The sequence below is a fragment of the Oncorhynchus gorbuscha genome, linkage group LG26, assembly GCF_021184085.1.
Source record: "Oncorhynchus gorbuscha isolate QuinsamMale2020 ecotype Even-year linkage group LG26, OgorEven_v1.0, whole genome shotgun sequence".
Classification (NCBI taxonomy): domain Eukaryota; kingdom Metazoa; phylum Chordata; class Actinopteri; order Salmoniformes; family Salmonidae; genus Oncorhynchus; species Oncorhynchus gorbuscha.
The window spans coordinates 14,324,525-14,342,726 of NC_060198.1; the positions used below are offsets into that span (position 1 = coordinate 14,324,525).

Sequence of the window (18,202 nt, forward strand, 5' to 3'; positions counted from 1 at the left end):
AGTATGAGGCACAAGTAATACATCAAAGTAATGTTGACTGAATGGGGTGTGTTTCAACTCAATTCCATTGAATGATTAACCATTTCAACTCACCATGAATGCACCAATTCAACTCAAATCAACGTTCAATTCACCATGAACGCACCAGTTCAATTCAATCAAAATGTAATTCATTCCATCGCTGCAGTCCTAAGTCAGTGGCGTACAGGGAACAAAAGGGTTTATACCTCTGCGTTGTTGTAGTAGGCCGTGCTGTTCTTCTCCTGGACGTCCTCGCCGCGCGCCGTGAAGAAGGTCAGCGGGTAGAAGTCCTTGTGAGACGGCTGCTTCCCGCTGGCCATCAGCTTCCCGTCGTAGAACAGTTCTGACGTGTAGCTGAAGAGAGGGAGGGAGGGAGACTTAACATCAGTGGGTCTTCACAAAATGTCAGTTGCGTCAGTGGAGAAAAGCATGGTTGCATGAAGCGTTGTATACGGATACGGTTGCGTGCATTGTGGCTATTCTTCGACAATGGTGCCATCTGTTTTTGGTAGTTTTCCCTTCCGTGTGTTCCTTGCCGTTCCTAGTGACTTTGAGGTTCTTGTAAAGAATGTGCATTCACAATGCTGTCCAAACGTAAATGTGTGTGAGTGAAAAGCATTAGATAAAATACCAAGACCACTTTAAGGTGGAGAAACCACTACAAACCCATTGCGTAAGCTTCTTTCATAAACCACCACTTAAAAATGTCAGCTTCCCCATCTGAGAATTGTTTAACAAGGGTGGTCATGGGACTCGGTGTACATTGGGCTTTAATGTCTGTCAATAGCCAAGAAGAACCGTCAAGTCTTCTGTCTGCATAAAATCCCTCAATTGTAAACGACGTTGCAGAGTCGGGGTGAAAATTGGATCAGTCCCGGCGACGTGATGAAGTTCACACCTACCTGATGATCGCTTCGTGGGAGCGGTAGTTCTCACAGAGCAGGATGCGGCAGGGGAACTCGGCTGGGTAGTGCTCGTACAGCCGGTCCAACAGCGACACATGCAGGTTGCGCTCTCGAGAAAACTCGCTGTACACAAACGGACTGAGCTGGAGGGAGGGAACAGGGAAAAGAGAGGGATGGAGGTAGAGAAGTGAGGGCAGCCCAAAAACATTGAGTAAAATGCATCTTCATTCATTTTTATTTTATTTCTTTTTAATGCAACAGGGATGTGCAGGTGGTGATACAGCCTGACTGGAGTTGTGTCTTCTATGCATTTGTAGTCAATATAACTGGAACTGTACATGTGTGGCAATATTTGGTTTGATCCAAATGTATTCTACACCTACTTTTGGTTCAGATAATGTACAGTGCCTTGCGAAAGTATTCGGCCCCCTTGAACTTTGCGACCTTTTGCCACATTTCAGGCTTCAAACATAAAGATATAAAACTGTATTTTTTTGTGAAGAATCAACAACAAGTGGGACACAATCATGAAGTGGAACGACATTTATTGGATATTTCAAACTTTTTTAACAAATCAAAAACTGAAAAATTGGGCGTGCAAAATTATTCAGCCCCCTTAAGTTAATACTTTGTAGCGCCACCTTTTGCTGCGATTACAGCTGTAAGTCGCTTGGGGTATGGCTCTATCAGTTATGCACATCGAGAGACTAAATTTTTTCCCCATTCCTCCTTGCAAAACAGCTCGAGCTCAGAGAGGTTGGATGGAGAGCATTTGTGAACAGCAGTTTTCAGTTCTTTCCACAGATTCTCGATTGGATTCAGGTCTGGAATTTGACTTGGCCATTCTAACACCTGGATATGTTTATTTTTGAACCATTCCATTGTAGATTTTGCTTTATGTTTTGGATCATTGTCTTGTTGGAAGACAAATCTCCATCCCAGTCTCAGGTCTTTTGCAGACTCCATCAGGTTTTCTTCCAGAATGGTCCTGTATTTTGCTCCATCCATCTTCCCATCAATTTTAACCATCTTCCCTGTCCCTGCTGAAGAAAAGCAGGCCCAAACCATGATGCTGCCACCACCATGTTTGACAGTGGGGATGGTGTGTTCAGGGTGATGAGCTGTGTTGCTTTTACGCCAAACATAACGTTTTGCATTGTTGCCAAAAAGTTCAATTTTGGTTTCATCTGACCAGAGCACCTTCTTCCACATGTTTGGTGTGTCTGCCAGGTGGCTTGTGGCAAATTTTAAACAACACTTTTTATGGATATGTTTAAGAAATGGCTTTCTTCTTGCCACTCTTCCATAAAGGCCAGATTTGTGCAATATACGACTGATTGTTGTCTTATGGACAGAGTCTCCCACCTCAGCTGTAGATCTCTGCAGTTCATCCAGAGTGATCATGGGCCTCTTGGCTGCATCTCTGATCAGTCTTCTCCTTGTATGAGCTGAAAGTTTAGAGGGACAGCCAGGTCTTGGTAGATTTGCAGTGGTCTGATACTCCTTCCATTTCAATATTATCACTTGCACAGAGGTCCTTGGGATGTTTTAAAGCTTGGGAAATCTTTTTGTATCCAAATCCGGCTTTAAACTTCTTCACAACAGTATCTCGGACCTGCCTGGTGTGTTCCTTGTTCTTTATGATGCTCTCTGCGCTTTTAACGGACCTCTGAGACTATCACAGTGCAGGTGCATTTATACGGAGACTTGATTACACACAGGTGGATTGTATTTATCATCATTAGTCATTTAGGTCAACATTGGATCATTCAGAGATCCTCACTGAACTTCTGGAGAGAGTTTGCTGCACTGAAAGTAAAGGGGCTGAATAATTTTGCACGCCCAATTTTTCAGTTTTTGATTTGTTAAAGTTTGAAATATCCAATAAATGTCGTTCCAATTCATGATTGTGTCCCACTTATTGTTGATTCTTCACAAAAAAATAGTTTTATATATTTATGTTTGAAGCCTGAAATGTGGCAAAAGGTCGCAAAGTTCAAGGGGGCCGAATACTTTCGCAAAGCACTGTACATCTGACTTGCGGAACAGACTTCGTCTGCTCTTCGACAGCTCGAGTCATGCAATCCGTGTAGATAACACAATGCTCCAAATCAATGAGTTCCCATCCAAACGTCTCTAAATCGAAAAATGTTTGGACCTGTGGCCAGCATCTTATCATCGGTAGCTACATTTCTGCTGCGATGTTGCGCCATTAACGTGATTTGTAAAGTTACACGTTTTATTCGTCATTTGTACAGGATACAACATGGTAAACACTGTCCAACTGACCGCTTACTTGCAGGTTCCCTCCACGACGCAACAATAAGACATACTAATAGTTAAAGTTAGCGTAACACGTTGAGGTGCTCCGGAAACATCTTCAACGGCAACTTTGATTAAGATGCGCGCTGAAGACACAAACCCCCCCCCCCAATAGCAATTACCTCTAATCTGACACTGGCTGAACTAGATTGTTTTGTGTTTGTGGTAATGTAGCTCCAGGTTGAACCTCCCAGTCTCAGGGGAAAAGTTCAGCCAGGCATTTAAACAAGGCTCGAACAGCAGATAGAAGACCTGAAGTCAACAGGAGCTGGGGACCTTCATTCACTATTCTCAGCCTACTTCTTTCAGCTGAGACACAAAACATCCCATAATGAAGCGTGATAAGACAGAAGAGAGTAGGAGGAGGGGCAAACAAATCCTCCTTGGCAACAGACACGTAGCGCACAAACAATGTGCAACAGATTAGGATGTAGAGGGAGATAGAGGGAGAGAGAGCAAGAGAAAGAAAGTGACAGAGGAGAAGCAGGAGAGGAGAATTGAGCGTGTTTGAAGGCGCTGTTCCTTCAGGGAGGAAGGAGTGGAGAAATAATTAAAACCGTTATCGCACGGTTAAACTCCCTCGGGGTGTATTTATCTACTGCCCACTCTTAATCCTGTCACACTAAAATAAACACAATGTCCAGAACACAAAAAGAAACGGAAATAAGAGGCTACTTTGGAGTGTTCCACAAAGCTTGAATGACAGGGGGAGTTTCGTTTAGTTTGCCTCGTCTGACTGGACTGTGAATGGTAAACATGCTCTCTCTGACAAGTTCTTTCATTCCTCAGTCTGTTTCACTCACGGCCAATGTGAAGTTAGCCCCAGGCTAACGACAGAGTCCAAAGCACACGGAAATGTAAAGGAATTGGGCGATACACTGGTTTTTATTTGTTAGCTTGGCAAAGGTCTGCAGAACGCAGAGGTCATTTGCATGAGAGAATACGATTAAGGCCTGACCCAAAAAATAAATAAATCAAGGCCTAAAAAAAAAAAAAGGAGTTACAGTGAGAGTTTGTTTCAAAGGTCAAAGTTTGTTCAAACCAATGACATCATAAACCTCCTCCTAAACCACAGTTTTACCTGCATGTGGTCTCCAGCCAGCACGATGCGGGTGCTTTTGCTGGCCAGCGCGAAAGGCATGATGGTCTCACACTCCATGGCCTGGGCCGCCTCGTCCAATAGGATGTGGGAGAAGAGCCCTGTGGACACAGAACAACACAAACCATTTCAGTCAGAGCACCGTCATATGACCCATTAATTATCATGAGGTGGTGATTCATTGGGCTCCTTGAAACAAATGGTGCACGGGTCATTGCAGGTTAGCAAGTTCAAGACATTAACAATGCATTGGTCTGTGGTGCTTATGGTGGATGCCATCGGTAATGACGCTTGTAACATCACAACCTCATTGGATAAGGATTGATTTTGATATTGTGTGGTATGGAGCTGCTATGTATAGTTTTGCTGCTACGTATAGTTTTGCTCTGTGGTATGGAGCTGCTATGTATAGTTTTGCTGCTACGTATAGTTTTGCTCTGTGGTATAGAGCTGCTATGTATAGATTTGCTCTGTGGTATAGAGCTGCTACGTATAGATTTGCTCTGTGGTATAGAGCTGCTATGTATAGTTTTGCTCTGTGGTATAGAGCTGCTATGTATAGTTTTGCTCTGTGGTATAGAGCTGCTATGTATAGTTTTGCTCTGTGGTATAGAGCTGCTATGTAGAGTTTTGCTCTGTGGTATAGAGCTGCTATGTATAGTTTTGCTCTGTGGTTATCCTGTCTGGGTTGGCGCCCCCCCTTGGGTTGTGCCATGGTGGAGATCTTTGTGGGCTATACTCAGCCTTGTCTCAGGATGGTACGTTGGTGGTTGAAGATATCCCTCTAGTGGTTTGGGGGCTGTGCTTTGGCAATGTGGGTGGGGTTATATCCTTCCTGTTTGGCCCTGTCCGGGGGTGTCCTCGGGTGGGGCCAGTGTCTCCTGACACCTCCTGTCTCAGCCTCCAGTATTTATGCTGCAGTAGTTTATGTGTCGGGGGGCTAGGGTCAGTTTGTTATATCTGGAGTACTTCTCCTGTCCTATTCGGTGTCCTGTGTGAATCTAAGTGTCCGTTCTCTAATTCTCTCCTTCTCTCTTTCTTTCTCTCTCAGAGGACCTGAGCCCTAGGAACATGCCCCAGGACTACCTGACATGATGACTCCTTGCTGTCCCCAGTCCACCTGGCCGTGCTGCTGCTCCAGTTTCAACTGTTCTGCCTTATTATTCGACCATGCTGGTCATTTATGAACATTTGAACATCTTGGCCATGTTCTGTTATAATCTCCACCCGGCACAGCCAGAAGAGGACTGGCCACCCCACATAGCCTGGTTCCACTCTAGGTTTCTTCCTAGGTTTTGGCCTTTCTAGGGAGTTTTTCCTAGCCACCGTGCTTCTACACCTGCATTGCTTGCTGTTTGGGGTTTTAGGCTGGGTTTCTGTACAGCACTGAGATATCAGCTGATGTACGAAGGGCTATATAAATCAATTTGATTTGATTTAGAGATGCTATGAATAGTTTTGCTGCTATATATAGTTTTGCTCTGTGGTATAGAGCTGCTATGTATAGTTTTGCTCTGTGGTATAGAGCTGCTATGTATAATTTCGCTCTGTCGTATAGAGCTGTTATATAGTTCCGATGTAGTGGTCTTAGTTGTTGCACCTCAAATATTTTAAAAAGATCAGAGATTAACTTTCTAAAAAATAAACTATTACGAATACTCTCATTTACTATTCGTTCTGTAAACTTGTAGGTCTTCTTTAGATGGGATATTTGTTCCAGCTTGTTTTTTTCCCCTCACCTGTCTGGTTTTGTGATTTCTATTTTATTTCAACTTTATTTAACTAGGCAAGTCAGTTAAGAACAAATTCTTATTTACAATGACTGCCTAGGAACAGTGGGTTAAACTGCCTTTTTCAGGGGCAGAACGACAGATTTTTACCTTGTCAGCTCTGAGATTCGATCTAGCAACCTTTCGGTTACTGGCCCAACGCTCTAACCACAAGGCTACCTGCCGCCCCCAAACACAAATCAAAAAACACATTGGAGCAACAAGGTTAGTTAACCTTCTACCCCTTCTCTATATCCATCTTCAACACACCAATGCTGCTTTCGCTGACGTTTGAAAGGATTGGAGCGGTGGTATCCCTCATTTAAAATACTCAAACATTGCTCAGCCCATGAGAAGGTTATGTACAGTTTATCTTTTTTGGTTTCTGATCCGTCTGGCTTTGTGATCGCAGACAGCAAAAAGACCCCGGAGAAAAAAGTGAACACATGTACACACACCTGTCAAACGCCTGTCTTCTGCCATCATCTCTCCATCTCTTTCTCTACCTCAACGTCAGAGAGTAGCCCCCTATACACACACACACTAAAGCTGGTATTGCAGACGTTCGAAAAGGATCGAGCGGTAACCCTGATTTAGAAGGCTCAAACGCTGCTTGGCGCATGAGGATGTAACGGCATAGTCGAGGACAGTCAGAGCAGAGCAGGCAGGGAGAGGGGGAAGAAACAACCACTGTTCAGCCGTGTCCAAACGCCTCAACATCTTCACATGATGGTGGAGAAAGGGATTCATTGAAGGGGTTGGTGGACTTCTCTTGAACGTTTGGTACTAGCAAAACAGACCGGAGTGGAATGCATTCATGTTCTGTATAGTGTAAGGCCACACCTAGCTATACAACAAAGCCTTTTGCAAAATGCACGACAACATTTGTATTCATGTTGAGCGTTGGAACTGCAGTCGCACTTGAGCAAGAGATGAAATAAAGCACATTTTACCATCTATTGTAGAAGGGTTCTTTATGAATGACACCCTGTACGTCAGTTAAGAGTCTACAAAGACACTACAGAGTCATTAACAACATGCTCTACAGGTGACCTCTAGGTGACCTCTAACCCCAGCCATCTAACCCCAGCCAAAGGTGAGGCTGGCGCCAACGCGCTCTGCTGTAGTGTGCCTCGAGGCTGGGAAGGCAGGTTCTGTTCAGTTGATGAGCAGGGGCAGTCGGACATGAAGGGGTGGGGGGGGGGGGCTAAGAACCAGGGGACAAATTGCATTTCGATACCTGCTCTCCATCATGTGTCTAACAACAGGCCGTGGAATTTGGCCTGAGCTGGGGGAGGAAGGAGAGCACTGGGGGTGCGGCGGTGTTCGGAGGTAGACTATTTAGGTGTAAAATGTTCTTCTCTCGGTCGACTCGCACACACAGACAAACCATAGGCTGCCACATGCCTGACCCATAGAGAGATTAACAAACCCAAACTAAAACAGATTAGAGACAACGCAACCTGTTCAACATGTGTACTGGATTGGTGATTTGTTATCACTACAAAGGAGCGCGAGGGGCTCCCAATTGGCTCATTTGTCGGCGGTTTTCATCAACGGCGAGCGCGGGAGATAGATGAAACGAGGGGGGGGGCTAATAAAGTAAAGTGCATTCGATACAGACAGATGGTGTTCCTAAGCAACAGACAAAGCCTTCCGCTGACACATTAGAGACGGTTATTAGCTCGCCGCTGACAAATTGGTTTGTTTTCACCGTCTTTTTATACTCCATCTTAAAATTACTTCCTCCCTCTCTCTGCCTTCTCCTGCTGTTATGGGGAAGGTGTGGCGGCTGATCAAAAGACGCGTCGGGGCGGGTTTGAGATGTGTCGTGTAGCTACAGTACGTGGGTGTCTGGGTCGTTTTAAGGCCCCGTTGTCATTCTGTTTACTTTATGAGCTCGTTAAAACCAAACTGCTTGGTAAATGCATACAATTTGCATGTAGCCTAAGCCGTTTAAACGCACAGTTTGCAGTTGCATTGCCCACTTGTTCCTGGCTATACAGAGTTTTGTATTAAGTAGTTATCGCACCAGTGTATGAAACGTTTGCTGTATATGCTACATTAGCTATGTGCTACGTTAGCTGTGTGTTCCATGTTGATTTATGTGGGTCTACAGCTCAACATATCAAGTCATTGTAGCACCAGTGTATACTATGTTAGCTATGCATTTCACCTTATCCAAGTGCTACGTTAGCGGTGTATTCTTATTATGTTAGCAGTTAGCAATTCAAGCACCAGTATATGCTGCAACATTAAATCAAACCAAACTTTATATGTCACATGCGTCAAATACAACAAGTGTAGACTTTACCATGAAATGCTTCCTTACAAGCCCTTAACAGTGCAGTTCAAAAAGAGTTCAGAAAATATTAGCCATGTAAGCAGTTAGCAAACAAAGCACCAGTACAGTATATGCTGCTACATTAGCCATATTTGCTACGTAAGCAGTTAGCCAACCAAGCACAACTGTATTCTACGGCAGCTGTGTATGCTCCATCGGCGGTTAGCCACTCACCTGGCTCCAGGTCCAGCTGGCAGAGGTACTGGGACGTGCTGAGGGTGACCACCACCACGCGGTGCCTGAGGATGTCCTCCCTCTCGGGCATCTGGAAAGTGTACTGTGTGTTGGAGATCAAACAGTACTGCTGCACCAACGGGTGGACAGTCTTCACCCAGCGGTTCCTGAAGTAAACCCTGGGAGCAGAGAGAGAGAGAGAGGACACACAGTGGGACGGTTAATTCCAGACAAACTGGGCTGACAAAAATCAAAAAGCAGCAGATACATGTTAACATCGAGAAGTATCCATTGACTTGTTATTCGGGGTTATTTATTTATCTAACATTTCAATTGCCGAACTTGCAATTGACAAGTAGAGACACAAATGAGCAACGTCTCGACTTCTCATACTCTTAGCAACTGTCCTGACATTTTCATAACACTCCATTGGTTGTATCTTGTCTCATTCCTTATGGGGTTTAGCGGACCTAAAGAACTGTCTGTGTATCGCCTTCAGCATGTACACTTATGGCCTTCTCACTTGGCTAAGCACACAAAGCCTCAGGAGAAATGGGCTGATAGCCCAATTACATGGCGATTATAGTGGGATTCCCAACACAGCCCTTGGTATCAGGCCATCAGTCAAGTGTAACGAGTCATTTGTTCCCCCTGCAGGCCCTTCACTGACACATGGGGTCTGGCTAGAAGTCAGGGATACATTTCTATTTTGTTGGGGGGGGGGGGGGGCTGGATTACAGTTACTGTGATTAGAAGTCACTGAAGCAGCAGTCGTAAGAAGGAGATTGAATGTAGGCGAGAAAGGGGGGAATATGAGAGAGTCTTCACGTCACAGCTGCTGTGTTCTGAGGCCAGGACACATCTCCTCAGAAAGAGCGAGGTCTGCCAAGCTCACTGCCATAAGGCAACCGCTGTTCCCGTTCCACTGCACCTCTAACCTCAATGACGTGGATGGATCAAGCCGATCCATCCGTACATCAACATCTGCATTGCTTGCTGTTTGGGGTTTTAGGCTGGGTTTCTGTATCGCACTTTCAGACATCTGCGGATGTAAAAAGACCTTTAGAAATACATTTGATTGATTGATTGAGCGATCATTGGTTTTGACTGCGATTCCATGGAGTTGATACAACTATGAGTGGATTTGGGTTTGTTGATGTCTCAGGCTACAGCCAGCAGGGAGAAATGAACGCCTGAAAGCACACTGTTCACAAGAGGTGGGGGATTGATTTCAGGCGGGCAGACATGCCCCTTTAAAGATGTTGTAAGCAATGAATTCTCAAGGTTGGGTACTGTAACGGGAAAAAATATATATATAAATATATTGGAATAAATCTTATGAGGGTGTCAGTGTTCTGAAGAAGTGCTGCAAACCCCTTGTAGAGCGTTTCTACAGACCCTTACCTGAGAGGTCTTGCGTGCGCGTTGCCCGCTTCTACGTATGGATGAAGGTAGTCCTTTATGTACAGGTCAGCTGCACTGTTGGAATGGGTGCAAATGAGGACCCTGTGAAAGAAAGGGGATAAATGTGTCAGCAATTAAGAGATCTTTAACAAATAAATACAGCCAGGAGATTTTGTTGACCATGTGATCTGACCAAGGTAAAACTCCAAGCCATAACAATGAAAGACAGGTCGGTATGTCGGAGAAGCACTGATCAGAAGTGCTCAAACTCCTACTCCTTCTACTTTCAGGCCATACTGACAATTCTAGGACCTTCATTTTGAAGTGAACATGTTAACACGTCCCTTAAACAGCGCTGCAGGAACGCTGTGCACTTGACCATGGACTTTAAGTTCCTATTTCTCAGAAAGTTAACATGATGATGAATAACTGTCTATAGGGGTCAATCACCCTCCTTGTATTGGCTTTTAAAACATCCATAATTCATTCCCACCATTTAATATTTATCATAGTCAGTTGGAAAGTTCCAGATGAATATTGCATTCCAACATTTTTCAGAACATATTTTTTTAAATAAATTATGTATGAAGGCTTTATAAAATTAAAACGTATCTTATGTTCAAGGCCAAATGCCACAATGTATTCTAAAAATTTTTTTTAAATAAAAACCTAAAACATTGTCGTTTCATATTTTTACACCAGCCAATATACATTTCCTGCCAGCGCCTTGCCGTACTAACAAGAGAATGTGAATCTTCAGGCAACTTTGCATTCGATTACATCATGGCATTCGGTTGGACGTGAGGTAACAGGCCGTTGTAATGGCAAGTCAATTGAACACATGGTTCACTTGAACGGAGATGAACCATCCAAACACAATCAACCAACCAATCGCTGCCTCAATCCCAAATCGAAAGACATTCTCATAACCCACACACATCCCCCAATTGCTTTCAGTCACACATTCTGATTGGAAGATACACCCAACTTGACAATGTCACCCTGAGTGTTTTCTGAACTAAACATCAACACTCCAAGGAAGCTGGTAGCCCCCCGGGAGCAGCAGTAACCTTGCCCTTTCACCCTTTGCCCTTTTAGAGCGACCTATCTGGACATAGCAGAGTTGCTGTTGCAGCCTCACCTGCTGTCGTCCTGCCTGAGGATGTGCTTGACAGCCTGTGCCAGGGTGAAGGTCTTGCCCGTGCCGTAGGGCCCGATGATGAGCACAGGGGGCAGGGGGATGGTGAGAGGCGTGGTGATGGCCAGGATGGCCTCCTTCTGCTTGGCGTTGAGACGCGGGTCCAGCTGCTCGTCCCACTGCCTGCAGGGTGGCAGAGAGAGGGGATGAGATAGGGGAGGAAGCTGAGTCACATGGAAAGTAAGTCGATTAGTTGGCTGGCTGGCGAACAAGCAGCATCGCTCATGGGGTCCCTGACACGAAGACGTCCCCTCACACACATTTACACACTAAACCCCACTAACACACCCTCTTAAGTGTGATAAATCGTGGGCCAGTCTCCCAGTCCTCATTAGAAAGCACTGGCCCAGTGGAGTTGAACAGCCCGCCCGGTCGATCGTATACAGGCCCAGTCTTGCTAAAGGCAGCTGTAAGCACCGTGAAGGGGCTGTGAATAGGTAGAGGCAGAGGGACGGGTTCAGGGATCAGTGGGGATGAATGGAGAGCCGGGTCAGGGTATAACACTGAGCTGGGCTGCTACACCCACAGAGTAATGAGGTCTGAGGGAAGAGGAGGGTTGAGGTTGAGGCTGATCGAAAGCACTGTGTATGGGTGGTGAAACAAAGCGGACACACACAGGGTGCACAGCTGGTCTGAGAAACCCAGACACAGGAGACAAGTGCATTGGCGCTGGCCAATTAGCTTATTCATGACCAATCAACATGGCAGTCAATAGTCACCATGCAGTCAGGCAAGGCGGGGGGCTTTGTTAGGCCTACATAACAAGCAATATAACCTACTTATTCTAAACAGTCAACACTTTCCATATAGTTAAAACCCATTTTTAACACTACTTATTCTCATACCATTATCTTAATGTGGTGAAGCATACATGGACCCATAGTATTTAGGAACTTTATCCAAAGCGGTTTACTGCCATATGGATCTAGTTAAGGTGGTTATTGTACTAATAACCATTTTCAATTTAGTAAGTGTTCCCCCGTTATGCATTTAAATTATGGCCACCACTGCAAAAACATATATAAAACGCAGGAATTAGAGTCTGACTTGATCTTTCAGTAGCAAAAGCTTTAGCTCATTAAATCAAAGCCTATATGCAGTGTTAATCATATTCAGGAAACCAGATAAGAGTTATTTGGAAGCAAGAGATTAGGCTTGACATTGTTGACTCTTGGGTTCGCGTCAATTAAGATTACTCTGTGGCCCTCCAACATTTGTCCGTCTTTAGAAGAGATATCTAAAGCCGGGAGAACTAATAGCTTTTCAAAATGTCCGCCTAGTCAGCGAGGACAGCTAGTCGCGGGCAACCTTTCTCAACTTCATTTCGGTGTGAAAGTATTAGTAAACCTAATTTACCATGCATGTTTTAGGGAGACTACTAAACTTAACCTAAAGGAGTATGCAAGCTAGAATAACATTTAACACACACGTAGGTTATTGCGTAATCTTCCTTGAAAAAAAAAAAAGGCCTCTGCCAAAATTCATGTGAAAACCTCACATGGATTGAGGAGGGTGAGTAAGAGGCCTGTTGGGCAGATTATGACTAGCAACGCTTGCCCGGAACCGGTTTACACACCATGGAACAGGGTTTGGAGGATCTATGACAGACAAACAGACAAATTCAAATCTAGATCTCGAAGCTAGTTCCACTCCTGATTTTCATTATTTCCCTCAAGGACTGTTTTAGACCTGGGACACCAGGTGGTTGCAATTCATTCTCAGGTAGAACAGAAGACCAGCAGACCTCCAGGCTTAGATTAAAATACTCCTGGTCTGGGGGGGGGGGGGGGGGTAGTACCTGTTGGGGCTCCAGGGGATGGTGGGTGTAAGGCTGGCGTCTGGGAACAGGATACCGTTGTCTTTGATGCGGTCCAGAGCATAGTGCATCTCACACAGGGGCAGGCGGTTCAACTGAAACTGCAGCTCCACCTGGGGCAGAGGGGAACACAGGAGTGGTCACTCATGGACAGTGTGGTCACTTATTTGGGTCACTCAAACCAAGTGTCTTGAGACTAAATAAAGATGCAGTTTAGAAAGGTTCAGCTGAAAACAATTGGCTCTAAACAACTACATAACTGACATATTACTCAATGGCCTATCAACACAATGCTAAGATGGTTGTTACAAATTCAAAGTGGCGGTCTCCCTCGCTCCTTTTTAATGGACCGGGGCAAACATTTATAGGACCCTATAAAAATCTGTTTTATTTTCCCCTGTTTTTCACTCTCAAAAATCACACTGTTTTAATAGAAAATGGTTGAAGCCCACAACAATACTTACAACACATCAGGATACCATTTGAGGTCTGGGGAAAAATATTTGTGTTGGTGTAGTCACCCTTTAATTCCCATTGAAAAAGGCTGTTGTTTATATATATTTTTGTAGTGCAAACACATGTGATGGTAGAATTTGCAAAACAAATAACCACTGGATTAACGATGAAATAACCATGATATCAATTCTGTCAAGTAAGCATAGGCTACTTTGTGTAGTTAACGTTTAATTGAGGTTCTTGGGAAAGCCTTTCAATTACAATCATGCTAATGGCTACATATATTCATTGCCTCTTCAAAGTTGCAGGAAATGCGAATCACTGATGCATTCTGTTCATGTCTTATGTGCAATAACAAAAAACCTGTGCAAATTAACTAACTTAATACATTTAGTTGATTCCCTACTAAGTTCAATACGTTTTTGAATATTTTTGAATTCCATTTTAAATGGAAGGAATCACAGAATCCAGACGTGTTCTCCACATCGCGGATTGTATACAGGCAGTTACAATTTAATTCCATTGCGCACCTAGAAAGACGCTGGGATTGTTTTTGTAGCGCAGGTAGAATTAGCTAAACAAATACTCACAGGATGAATGCAGATAATGATGTCATTCTGCCAGGTAAGAATAGACTACTTTGTACTTAACATTTAATTACACAGGTTTTTGGGGAAAGCCAATATAGTAGAATAACGTTTACATTTCTAGATTCCATCCCTACATTTGTTCATTATCTGGGGGTCAGTCTGCTTCACACTGGCAATCGTGGCTCTTCGTTTAACTAGGGGGCACGTTCTCTCCCTGACAAACTTCTGTTTCATTTCATAATAGCACGGGTTTCCATCGGGTGGTTAGATAGCTAGCTTTAATAACCCCGTCGCTACGGGCTCTGTCCTAATCACTTAGCTAGACATGAGCTGCTCCAAAACACGGACGGACAGATTATATTCCCTGCAACAGGCTTGTTTGGATAATTGCCCATGCCCGGGCCTCGCTTTCCCCCGCCAGCCCATCATTCACACCGGCGGGTAAGAACAGCCTTTAGACGCCACTGGGCAAAGTAATTGGGATCTCTCGCCGCGCTGGGAGAGTGCAATTTTCCCTGGAGCGCCAGCCTTACCGTGGAGGGCGCTAACCTTTGTGAAGTGGCAATCGATACTGGGACCTTTCACCCCGAGAGTTTGCTTTCGCTAAAGCATCAGACGTTGGAGAGGTGACCCTTTCATTAAAGATTGCTCAGCTCTCAAATGGCAGAGGACACAGTGGAATGGGAGATTGAAAAGACTGAAAGAAGGATGGGGCGGTGGGCCTTCAAGGGGTTTAAATAGTTTCTATGCCACCGCTTCTGTCCGTGATGACATGGGACATAAACAAGCTTTGAGGCTGAAGCCATGTCAAGGGAGATGTCCTTGTGACTCAAACGCATTAGACCTCACCCATGGTGTGATTATGTGTTGTATTGAATGACAGGGAACAAATCCAACATCCTCCATATTGGAACATGGCTAAAATGTCACCTCCTCCATAGTGGACATTGGTTCTGTTCATCCAATAACCTACCCACAAAAATACATTTAAAAAACACCTAATGTGGCAGCTGTCATGTTTCAAATCTCAATTGAAAAATAAATTATCTATTCTAACCAATCGACTCTTCCGTAGCAACTTGTTGCTAGGGCAATCACACAGTGTTATACAACGATGTATTTGGTCCGAACCTGCAGTTCCCTGTCAGGTATCAACCCCAGCTCCTCGCAGCAGTCCTTGCATATCCGCAGGAAGATGTAGTCCTTGGTCTTCTCCTCGATGCAGGCCTCGTAGACCCGCTCCTTGACCCCCGGGGGCTGGCTGCACCACTCCTGGCGGGCCAGGGGCAACAGCAAGACAGAGTTCACCTTGGTCATGACAAGGCGGCCCGCCAGTGTGTCCTCCGACAGCGTCTCAGTCAGCTTGAAGCGAGCGAAGAGCTGCCCGTTCTGGGCGTACTTGGCGCCACCCGAGATGCCCGTCAGCATGAAGCTGGTGACCAGCTGGAGGTTGACTTTGATGTTGAACCTGGTGGGAGAGGACATTTTGTCATCAGCCAGAAATTAGTTAAGGGACGGGAGCATTAGCGTTGTTCGAAAATGATGTGACAGAGGAGAGGCGGGAGTTGTGGAGAGTAGGCCTGAGCGAAGTTAGCCAGAAATGGACATTAGTATTAGGCCAAATTTAAGTGGAAAAAGACATTAGCATTGTTAGCCAGTGCTGAGACGACTTCGATGTTGAACTTGGGAGGAGAGAGGGTAGGACAGTGGCAAAGATAGCAAACAATGAAATGAGACTGGACTGTAGTCATTGCTAAATATGCACCATGTTTAACTGGAATAAGGTTGAATCGGTGTAACCTCTTTACTTCCTGAAATTTGACCTTTTCACATCCTGTTCATTTATATGCAAACAGTGATTGTTGTGATCCACAGTGGTTTACATGGCAAATGTTTTGCCCGGAGGCATTCACATAGACAGCTGTTAGTGGTAAAAATATGTTTGTGTTGGGCAAAAGAATCTGGGTTTGTTTGGCATGGAAATCTACCAATTGCTATTTCAGCAGTGTGGCAAAACTGACTTGGACCATGTGTTTGTCAGCTTTGGGAGTCCCTTAGGTAAGCTAGGGACCTTAACAATTAGACAGCATTGCAGATTGACCGTTGAACGATCATTTGTTTGGAAAGGAAAAAAAAGACACGAGTTGTGCCAAGTAGTCAAGTGTGGTTCACGGACAGCGAAAATACCTCTGAGATCAATCTCTCTTTATCAAGACAGCAATACTGTGAAGGGTATTTGACAGGGACATTAGACTATACTATAGTAGTATTAATACAATATTAATTTTTGTATTATATATTCTAATATTGTGTATTATATAAACTATTACATAGTCTGTATTGAATCAGATGAGCATGCATGCAAAACCAGACCTTGAACGCCACATGAAGACATACTTCCCGGACATAGATTATGTCCTGGACATAAAATAACTTTCAAATGGAGAATCTCCATAGAAAATGCTTCTTGTCCAGGTCTCAGCTTAATCCGTTTCCCGGCAAACCGGCCCTCAATGGTAAATTGGATGATTGAGAGGAATCCATTCCACAGCCCCAGGAAAATGACAATAACAGTGAAGGAGTGGGGGAAACCCTGGTTCCTTCCACTGAGTTGACTGAGCGAAGGCTTGGGGGGGCCTTTGATTAGGTCTTAATCAGGTTTGGATTGCTGTGATAACCTGTTCTCCTTCTCACCTTCCACTGAGGACAGCAGCAGGTGTCGAATTACAGGGGGGGTTTGGGGAGGCGCCTTAGTTCATACATAAGAAATTACTTCTAAAAACAAAAATGTCCTGGTCTGGGGAAATCTCTGGGGATGCAGAGGAGATATGCATAATCAAAAGGGCTTTAGCTGTGTGCCTGGCCACGTGTGTAGTGTACACACACCCCTTTACTGTGGAAGATCGACTCTGACACCTTGTGGTGAGCCAGTCTAACAGACCCCTGCTCAATCCAGACTGTCGCTCAGTACTGTCTACACACTACATAAAACATTACACTAAAATGTATAGTCGCAGGTATCAAGAGGTGTGACTGACTAAAACTAAATGAAAAGGAGCACTAAGGGACCATACTCAAAATCAGCATACTCAAAAATCAGCATACTCAAAATCAGCATACTCAAAATCAGCATACTCAAAATCAGCATACTCAAAATCAGCATACTCAAAATCAGCATACTCAAAATCAGCATACTCAAAATCAGCATACTCAAAATCAGCATACACTTTTTACAATTAGAAGACAATTATCACTAGCAATGGAAGTGCTATTTAAAAAGTATATTTTTAGCAATACAACCCATTGTCAATGGTTGAAGGTTTTCAGAATAGGATTGATTGGAAACAGACTACAACAACAAAGAGGCTCTCACTTGCTGACTTCTTTGTACTGGGCGATCTCCTCGATGTAGAGCAGGTCGTGCAGGCGGGCCTGGTAGTTGTCCCGGGTCAGGGTCTTGTCCAGGACCGACTGGGTGAAGAGCTGGTCGGCCGACAGAGGGATCTGGTAGCGAGCCAGCAGGCTGCGGTCCAGGTCAACCGTCTCGTTGGGGCTGAACTCCACGATTGTCTTGCAGGACGGGTCCCAGCGCTTGGCCGTCATCAGGAGCTGCTGCCTGGCTTGCATTAGGTGCTCCAGGTCTGTAGAGGGAGATGTGAGGGTGTGTGAAAACCACACCTTCCATCATTAATATTGACACTTGAGCATGAGGGTAATTGGAGACGGCAGGTGATTAGAGAGTTGGGCCAGTAACCGAAAGGTTGCTGGATCGAATCCCCAAGCTGACAAGGTAAAAATCTGTCGTTCTGCCCCTGAACAAGGGCAGTTAACCCACTGTTCCTAGGCCGTCATTGTAAATAAGAATTTGTTCTTAACTGACTTGCCTAGTTAAATAAAAAGGTTTTTAAAAATAAACATCAGCCTGCACTTGTGTTTTTGATGGCTCAGCTGGTAAGACCAGGGTTGTGCGTTGGATTCCCGTATTGGGCCATATATACATTTTACTTTAAGTTAAAGGGGATTTTGGGTGAGATGAGACAGAATCTGCAGGTTCTTATTCATAGAGACCTATATTATTATTCCAATCCTATAGAATTATTACAT

The 18,202-nt window shown here is 44.6% G+C and overlaps 1 protein-coding gene across 1 annotated transcript in view; it reads right to left on the reverse strand.

The window, feature by feature from the left end:
- LOC124016470 (probable helicase with zinc finger domain) overlaps positions 1-18,202 on the reverse strand; it is a 56,764-nt gene that overhangs the window by 26,479 nt on the left and 12,083 nt on the right. Inside the window, 9 exon segments of the mRNA XM_046332045.1 lie at positions 228-375; positions 924-1,069; positions 4,330-4,448; positions 8,635-8,813; positions 10,039-10,140; positions 11,180-11,359; positions 13,035-13,165; positions 15,230-15,566; positions 17,472-17,739. Coding sequence (XP_046188001.1) covers positions 228-375; positions 924-1,069; positions 4,330-4,448; positions 8,635-8,813; positions 10,039-10,140; positions 11,180-11,359; positions 13,035-13,165; positions 15,230-15,566; positions 17,472-17,739 — 1,610 coding nt within the window.